This window comes from Uloborus diversus, chromosome 8 (genome assembly GCF_026930045.1).
Source record: "Uloborus diversus isolate 005 chromosome 8, Udiv.v.3.1, whole genome shotgun sequence".
NCBI lineage: Eukaryota > Metazoa > Arthropoda > Arachnida > Araneae > Uloboridae > Uloborus > Uloborus diversus.
The window spans coordinates 123,071,857-123,081,585 of record NC_072738.1 but is presented as its reverse complement, the minus strand read 5'-3'; the positions used below and the strand labels follow the sequence as shown (position 1 = coordinate 123,081,585).

At 33.3% G+C, this 9,729-nt stretch overlaps 1 protein-coding gene across 1 annotated transcript; it reads left to right on the top strand.

Moving 5' to 3' along the window:
• The first annotated feature begins 6,005 nt into the window (after positions 1–6,005).
• On the top strand, positions 6,006–7,718 carry LOC129228575 (phospholipase A-2-activating protein-like). Its single transcript, XM_054863258.1, has one exon. It carries the CDS (start codon positions 6,006–6,008, stop codon positions 7,716–7,718), a length of 1,713 nt encoding a protein of 570 aa, XP_054719233.1.
• The last annotated feature ends 2,011 nt before the right edge of the window (positions 7,719–9,729 follow it).

Sequence of the window (9,729 nt, the reverse complement as noted above, 5' to 3'; positions counted from 1 at the left end):
ATTCTATTTAATAAGGCATTTAGTGATATAGAGCTTTTCAGCAAAATTAGATTTCTAGTATGTTTGCAACCAATTTTTCTATCAATTAATCTTTTTCAAAATACCAGAGTAAAAGTAACAGTAATGCTTAAATACTTATAACAAATACATGCTTAGCGTGAAAGCATTTGAACTTTTACGCCGGAGATGGTTCAGTAACCTTTATGAAATTGTTTGCGTTTCTCTAGACTCTAGTTTTAAAGGCATGAAAGTTTTTTTTTTCTTCTTCTCTGCACACGCAAAGTTGTTTACAGAAATGGTATTTGAGGAAGTCGAGTAAGATGCTATTTCAAAAGTTTTCATAGATTTCTGAAGAGACTAAGTCACTGCACGTGGTCAAAGCACGTGAATTGTTTTGGAAAGCAAAGGAAATGCTCTGGTTGTACAAATGAGCTGGATAATATTTGTTGCAGGCGATAAAAATAGAGAGAACTCCTGCAAGCTGTGAAAAATTTTCTCAATGTTTTCTTCGTAAAAGAATGGGGAGAATATAATTTTATGACAAAGTAATATTGAAAATATGGTAAATCATGTCTCGATGCTTTTAATCTTTATTGTGTCCCATTTCTCTTAAGGGTAAATTAAGCGTTATTCATCTGCTGATCAGCAACATACTATTTATATTCTTTAACTTACACTTTTCTCAAACCGGCGACGTGTTTGTACTTATTGAAAAAGTATAAACACAATTTGCTAAACTTGGTTCAAAGTTTGAAGAAAGTGCTCTAAGTTGATTTTTCGCCCTTTTTCTTCGTATTATTATTTTAATGCTAAGTACACACACACACACACACACACACACACACACACACACACATATATATATATATATATATATATACGAAACTAAATTTTAAAATAAAATTTGCAATTAATTTAATAGTAGTAAGAACCAATGTAATCAAAAGTATTCTATTCGATGAATATGATCTATAAACCATATCTTACATATAAATCTTTGAACATAGCCTCACTGGATATATCTTATATATCTGTACCTCGGAGGGATACAACACTATGTCCATTTTCATAACTTTACAGGAAAGTAGTTTTAACCACATGGTGATACCCACGTGGTGCTCTAAATGAAAGTGGCTTTGGTGTTCTTTTAAAATAAGCTATATCCATTAATATCTGGTTTTATACATAGTGCTCTATGCTCTAGGAAATATGAGAAAAGCTGATTTTAACTCTGTAACATCATTTTGGAAAAAAAATGGACATAGTGATATATCGCTCCGAGGCACAGATATAAATCTTTGTACATTACCTCACTGGATATAAGCGTAAGCGTTATCTAGCGCGGCCGTGCTTTAAAGAACATTGCACAAAATTTGAGCTTATTATTTGTTGTCGAATGGCAACAGTCAAATGTAAGCAAACTCCTATTGAACATTTCAGAGCATTTGATTTGATTTAAATAGTAGCTCATGTTTTTTCAACCTTCTTTTAACTTTTTAACGGAGCTGCAAATATAATTAAAAATTCTCGGAAAAGGGCTTGCCTTGTCGCTGAACAAAACAGAAAGATGTACAAGACGCGCAATAAGAATGCCAGGAGAACGAGAATAGAAGCTTAAAAGTCGCCTACTGTAATTAAGTAATTCTATTGATTTGGACTGTGGACAATATTCAAGAGCCTAAGTGCGACATAATGTGCGATGTACAGTAGGGTGGAACGAAAAAAAACAAAGTTTTTATTTTCGAATCGTAATAGTGCGGAAAAGTTGCGATTGGTGAAGACTTACAAAACAAAACAAATATTTTCAAAATCGGATAATATCTTCCGATCCCGCAACGATCCTGAATATTTGAAAAAATGGAAAAATTTCCTGTTTTTTTTAGTGATTTTTCAAAAATTTTGTTTTATGTTTCTTTTTAAAGCTCTAAGATGGAAAAGTTACGATTGGTGAAACTTTCAGAAATTAAAAAAAAAATTTGAAATCGAATAATACCTTCTGATCTAGAACCAAGCCTAAAAAATCGAAAAAGTTGAGAATTTCAGGATTTTTCCGAATTTTTAGCATTTTTGGATCAATGTACTTTTTCAGGCTACAGAACGGAGAAGTTACGTTTAGTGAAGACTTCAAAGTGAAAAAAAAAATATCTTTTTGAAATAAAACAATATCTTCCGATCGCGCAACGAACCTACATGTTTGAAAAAATGTAAACTTTAAGCCCTTTTTTCAGCTTTTTTTTTTCTTCTTTTAGTTTAACGATCCTCATAAGTTCGGTATGAAATACTAATGGAAGAACGTTTGTTTATAAAACAAATGTGATATTTCAGTACTAGAGCCTGCCTGTAAATTGTCCACATGGCCCTTTAATCCCGCGATACTTATATTTGTTTATGCCGCTCAGTACAGTGTATGCATCTAATAAGCCCCATTAGCGAAATAAAGAACCGCAAAAATTTCACAGACGATGCCATTCATAGTTACTGAACAATTCAAATCTGTCGATACTTACCTGACAATCTAAAACAAGTTGATTACCCTGTCATTGTAAGAAACTTTCTTTGCGCATCCCGAAAACTGGCAATGGTGTTTAATGAAAGGGGGCACATAAGAGAACTAGCATTTAAAAACGTCTTAAAAGCCAGAGAATCTGTTTCTAAAGGCAAAAGCATTAGAAACTTTGTCATTCCATCTCTAAATTTCGAAGCAGAAGGTTACACAGAGATTATTAATTGGAACACGACAAAGCTATCTTCTCCACCTTTTCTTCGTAAAGTTCCTAACAAAGACATTGAAAATTTTATTGTAACAGGCACTATACCCGACTGGGATATAAAGCTATTCCTCTGCCACACGCAAGCTGTCGAAAGATGTGTGAAGTTTATGACGGAGGCTTCACTCAAAGTGTGTGGATTTAAATCAAAAGATGGCTACATAAGAGCAACATTGAAATCCAGATCAATTATGCCCGAATTTTCCAAAAAATCTGATTATAAATTAACTTCAACAACTAACACTTAAAACAATAAGAATTGTATACTGGATTGTAAATTTGGTAAATATTTTATAACTTTTTATTATTTGAAAATGTTTCATTGTTGTAAAGAATGGTTGTTTTGCATGTTTCGAAGATACCTTAAAAGTCAAGAAATAAATTAATGTTTATGTGTAATATAGGGTTTTTTTTAAAGGCTTTTCCCTATAACACCGGGGAAAAAACAACAAGAACAATTTTATTTTTAATCACTAAGAAAAGATAAAATTCTCAATTTTTTTACTTTTCATGCTTGTTCCTGGATCAGAAGGTATTATTTGATTTCAATATGTTTTTTTAAATTTCTGAAGGCTTCACCATCGTAACTTTTCCGTCTTAGAGTATTAAAAAGAAACGTTGGAGCAAAATTTTTAAAAAATCTCTAAGAACACATGAAATTTTCCATTTTTTTCAAATTTTTAGGCTTGTTGTGGGATCGGAAGTTATTATCCAATTTTAAAAATTTTTGTTTTGTTTTGTAAGTCTTCACCAATCGCAACTTTTCTGCACTATTACAATTCGAAAACAAAAACTTTGTTTTTTTCGTTCCACCCTAGTAAACAACTTGTTTTAGATTCTCAGGTAAATATCGACAGGTTTGAATTGTTCTGTAAACATGAATGGCACCGTCTGTGAAATTTTTGTGGTTCTTTATTTCGCTAATGGGGCGTATTAGATGCATACACTGGACTAAGCGGCATAAACAAATATGAGTATCGCGGAATTAAAGGGCCATGTGGACAATTTACAGGCAGGCTCTAGTACTAAAATATCACATTTGTTTTATAAACAAACGTTCTTCTATTAGTATTTTGTACCGAACTTATGAGGATCGTTAAACTAAAAGAAAAAAAAAAAAGCTGAAAAAAGGGCTTAAAGTTTACATTTTTTTCAAACGTGTAGGTTCGTTGCGCGATCGGAAGATATTGTTTTATTTCAAAAAGATTTTTTTTTTTCCACTTTGAAGTCTTCACTAAACGTAACTTCTCCGTTCTGTAGCCTGAAAAAGTACATTGATCCAAAAATGTTAAAAATTCGGAAAAATCCTGAAATTCTCAACTTTTTCGATTTTTTAGGCTTGGTTCTAGATCTGAAGGTATTATTCGATTTCAAATTTTTTTTTTATTTCTGAAGGTTTCACCAATCGTAACTTTTCCATATTAGAGCCTTAAAAAGAAACATAAAACAAAATTTTTGAAAAATCACTAAGAAAACACGAAATTTTCCATTTTTTCAAATATTCAGGCTCGTTGCGGGATCGGAAGATATTATCCGATTTTAAAAATCTTTGTTTTGTTTTGTAAGTCTTCACCAATCGCAACTTTTCCGCACTATTACGATTCGAAAATAAAAACTTCGTTTTTTTCGTTCCACCCTAATGTACAGTCTAACCACAGAAGACGTGGAATCTGGCAATGGTCTAAGTTAAGACGATTCCATCTGAATGAATCTAGCAGAGAAAAATGCAAAATAGCGATAGTATTTTGATGCATGCATTTGATAATGTCTTTCGGGTTTTATTTATTGCATTCACTAAGTTTAAAATAAGGTGAAACACACAGAGTTTTTATGGAAAAAACAAAAAGAAAATAAAATGTTTTCATTTCTTGCGGTAGTGTAAAAGCAAAGTGGCAATCTCAAAATTGTATTGTAAAAAAAAAATCAATTAGTTTTTGTAGTGAGAATATATACATCGAATATAGTTTAGGGTTTATTAGGGATGATAAATACTTTATTCTGGCAACCCAGCACCTTATCGTGGCGACGGAGCATTCTAACCCGATTTTGGCAAACCTGCAACAATGCGATCCGCTATTCGTTTGGCGAATCATCGGTTTTAGAGCTTGCTACACAAAATTCTAATTGATAAGTCAAAAAATGCTTTTTTGATTCCATAGAAGTATATTTTTTTTATTTTCTCAAAGTTGTTTTTTTTTTTTTTTTTTTTTGATATTAGCAACATATTTTGCTTTTATAATTTTTAGAGCTTCGAAACGTTTGTAAAATTTTGCATCGCAAAAGCTCCACCCCTTTTCTTCGGTTTTCTTTTTCTTTTTTTTCGTAGGAGAATTTCCTTTGGTTTCATTAGAAGTAAGAGAAAAAGTTTTACTTCGGAATCCTAGGTGCAAAACTTGGCTGTTTTTGAAAAAATACGCCAATACGACTCGAGTATCGTAAATTCTACCTAGGGATCAATCATGGCGGCAATTTATAGGAGCAATTAAGAGCGGGAATGCTATTTTCCATTTTTCTCCTAGAAAGATAGCAAACAAGTTCTTAAACATATCATTAAAAGTATCATCAAAATGTAAAACAATATTCCAACTTCCATTGTTTAATAACAATCTCACTAAGCAACCACGTTACCGTAACTTCGTCGAAGATTCACCAAAACATCTATCTTGTGTACAATATTAAATTATTCTGCGCTGCAGGATATAATTTTTTTGTTCTGAAGAGAAGACGGACGTTCTGCACGGGTCTGGCTAGTATAAAGTAATTTTTCAATTCTATATTGTTTATCTCTAAACTCGCCAAGCGACCACGTTTCACATTCCCATAACCCAGCAGGAAACTAGCGATGTGTGTAAAACCATCCCCTCCTATAAGAGGTTATGGTAAAACTCGCACACTATTTATATTTTTGTTCTGCTACGAGATATACATCTTAATTTCAAAAAGCACATGTTTTGCAAGATTTTAGTTAAGCATAATTGAATTGATTTGATACTTACTGATTGAAATCCGGAGCATGATTCCCTTTCCTACCCTCCATATAGCTTTTATTTAGAACTATCATACGATTTGTTTATCTTTCTTAGGTATCCTGATCGCATTATGTGTGTTCGAATTAAGCCTTAACTGCCACTATAATTTTTAAATTTATTTTCATGAAATGGCAACGTTGTGGATATCTTTATTTCTGTAAAGCTACGTTTTGTTCAAGTGTGCCTTATTTTGATCTTGTTTATCGTAATGGAAATTGATCATGAAGAAATGGGTGTGAAGTATGCCGTAAAATATGCCATACCTGCTCATAATGGTGATGTTAGAACTATAGCGGCTACTAGATATCCAGAAAATAGTTTTGTTACAGGGTCTAGAGATAGACTGGTTAAGCTGTGGGCTCCGAATACTGATGGTGGCTATAACGAAGCTACTGTGTTCTGTGGAGCCACTAAGTATGTATCAAGCTTGTGCGCTTTGCCAGCTAGTGATGAATATCCTGAAGGTCTAATTTTAGCTGGTAGTAATGATTGTTACATTTATGGATTTGCTATCAATCATGCAGAACCTGTCATGAAATTACTTGCTCATTCTGGCAATGTTTGTTCTTTGTCTGCTGGACCTATTGGGACTTTTGTAAGTGGATCATGGGATAAAACAGCAAGAGTTTGGTCTGGACAGAAATGTCATTTAGTTTTAAGTGGCCATCAGGAAGCAGTTTGGGCAGCTGAGTTTCTGCCTGAACCAAATCTTGTTCTAACTGCCTCAGCGGACCATACTATTCGTTTGTGGTGCTCAGAAAAATGCGAAAAAGTTTACGAAGGTCATACTGATTGTGTAAGAGGTTTGGCTGTTTTACGTGTTGGGAATTTTTTGTCGTGTAGCAATGACTACACAGTGCGGTTGTGGTCCATAGAGGGCAACTGCTTAGCGATTTATAAGAGTCATAGCTCTTACATATACGGAATAACTCTCTTAAACACCGGAGGAGATTTTGCAACTTGTGGGGAAGACGGTAGAGTAAAAATTTGGAGAAATGGAGACTGTGTGCAAAGTATAAACTTTTCTGGCAAAACATTGTGGTCAATAACTTGCGCATCGAATGGAAATTTAGCAGTTGGATGTAGTGATGGAACCTTGTATATTCTTGGGGAAATACCTACTGGAGACGCTCCTGGAGAAGTTTTAGAGGAGAAACACTTGCGCGAAATTTTTGGAAAGCAGCATAATGTTGACAGCACCATCCTAGATAAAGGAGATTTTGATGGCGAAACGAGGTTGGTTTTTGAACAAGAGAATGATTGTATGGTTGTATATTCATGGGATGCCACAACAAGCCAGTGGAAAAAGAAGGATGTCGTTTCAGAAGGGGTGATTGGAAATATAGCTAAATCACATCAAGTTAACAAAGAAGGGGTGAAAACCTTGAACTTTAACGTTGATGTTGAAGGTGTCATGTATCAAATTGGGTATAAAGCGGGTGAAAATCCTTGGGATGTAGCTCAGAAATTTGTAGTTGAGCACAATTTAGCAGTCGACCACATTGCACAGATTGCAACTTTCATCTTAGACAAAACAGGTGATGGCTCATGGAATGCTAATGATGTTTTATATAAGGAAAAATTTATCAGCTATTCAATTTCAAACGTTGATGGTCTAGCTGCAAAGTTGGCTGAATTCAACTCGAAAGTGGGTAAAGAACATCAACTGTCAGAAGACGAATTGAAAAGCCTCATGGTTTTAGTGACTTTGCCTAAAACAGTTACTGTGAACCAGATGACTGCACTAGAAACTGCTCTCATGTGGGAGGATGAATACTTGTATCCAGTTTTGGATTTATTACGTTTGGCAGTGAAATCCGTTGGAATGCATAGCAATACTTCTAATCCTAGTTTCATAAATTACCTTTTGCAAGTGTTGCCCTCAAACGAAATGTTGGATGAATCGCAATTTAATCATTAAAATATTTTGCAACTTGTTTGGATACAACGAAGGTAGACAAACACTTCTGAGGTTTCATGAGAGAATTATTTCCTCGGTGGGAGACATTCTTCAGCAAGAAGATAAGCGAGTTGAGAAAGCTGGCGCTGCTTTATTTTTAAACTATTCACTTTTAATCTCTGATTTCAAAATGGATGTAGATGTAAAACTATATTGCTCGAGTATCTTGGAATTTGTAACTAAAATAAGTGATTTTGAAGCTATATATCGAGTTTTGATTGCAGTTTCAAAAACACTCGAGTTTGATATTAATGCCGCAAAAGTGTTAGTAATACCTAAATTTGTTGTAACACTGCTCAGGTTTCAATCTATGAAAATTCCGAAGACTGAAGAAGTCCTCCAAAGAATATTCTTACGAATTGGGAACTTTGATGCCTATTCTAATGAGAAAAGGCCTTCAACATAAGTGTGTTTTATTAGCCGTTTCAGTGCACTTACCATTTGCAGTCATCTGTATTTAACATTTTTCCTAGATATGTTATTTATTTGTTTTTTTATATTATAATTATTACAGTAGTACAATATTAAATCTGATTTTTCAAAATTGAACAAATAATTTAAGACTGAATAATAAACTTTCAAACATTCTCTAAAGTTCTGTACATTCTGAGGCAATAGATTCTAGCCATTCATGTTACGGTGGAATTACCATAACGTGAAATACTTGGCCCGTTTTCAAATTTTTTTCGCTAAAATAGTTAAAACAAATCGCTATTAGCTTGTCAAATGTTGCCGAAATTTGAGATTTAATTTTTAAACAAGATAAGCCAAGGGAAAAAGACAACAGCTATTTTAGAAATGATTTTTTCGCCAATTTGGCATGTTTCACGTATTTATAATTCCCCTGTCTACAATAAAATATAATGGGGTCGTTTCCAAAATTTTAAAAGCATTTTTTTCTGAAAGAGCATGCTTAAAAAATAGGATCTGACCATTTTTTAAATAATTTGACTAAGTTTACTATTTTTAAAAAATTACTTTAATCAACGCACAGAATTCGATAAGTTTAGGTAGATAGTTTAAAAAGAAAAGAAAACTACTACCGTGAGAATTTTATTGATGATTTGCATAGCATGACAGAATTAAAGGAACTACTTTGATATAACCCCCCAAATCGGAAATTTGGCGACTTTTTTTGTTTTTGTTAACACAAAACTTTGTTGCCACAAAAATTGTTGCCACAAAACTTTAAAAAAAACTCAAAAAATGGTACAAAATACAAGAAAATACTAAATTTGGCAACAGCAAAAACCTAAAAGCTGAAAAAACCTAAATTGGCAACACCAAAATAAGAAACAGCAACCTTAAAAAGTCCGTAGGAAATGCCAGATTTGGCGCGTAATTTTTGGGGGTGTATATTAAAGTTATACCGAATTAAATCATAGTTCAGAAATTAGAAACGTACGAAATAGAAAACAAAATAAAATTAACCGATTGGGCAATTTGAGAAATAACTCAGCTACAAATGTAAAACAATTAGCGCTATCCAAACAAGACAAAGAAATATCATCTTCCTCTTTTGATAACACTGGTAAACAAAGGTTTTGTTCATGAAATATTTATAGTGTTCTTATGGCCACAATGAAAATGTAGTTCCATCAAGAATTGATAAATATCATATTGAACATCGTGGAAATGGCTGCTTTAGAACAACAAACTACATGTTTTGCATAAAATTCTGACTTTTAGTAATGCTTTTTGAATTCTCATTTCTTTCTACGTGGGCTAGAATATCCACAAGACTTTAAAAACTAATTTTAAAAGAATAAAACAAAAAGTCATGTAAACAAGCAAAAATTACTAGGCTTATTAGCATTTTCTACGCTACGGCGTGCGTTTGTTTTACCTTTTTCATCCGCCATTACACGGTGGCTGCAGTGCCCCTTATAGTTTGTTAGAGTTGCGAAGAGCTACAATTGTTGTTTTGTTGAATATTTTTGCTTTTCGTCTGACTGTTCAAGGCTTTTCTCAA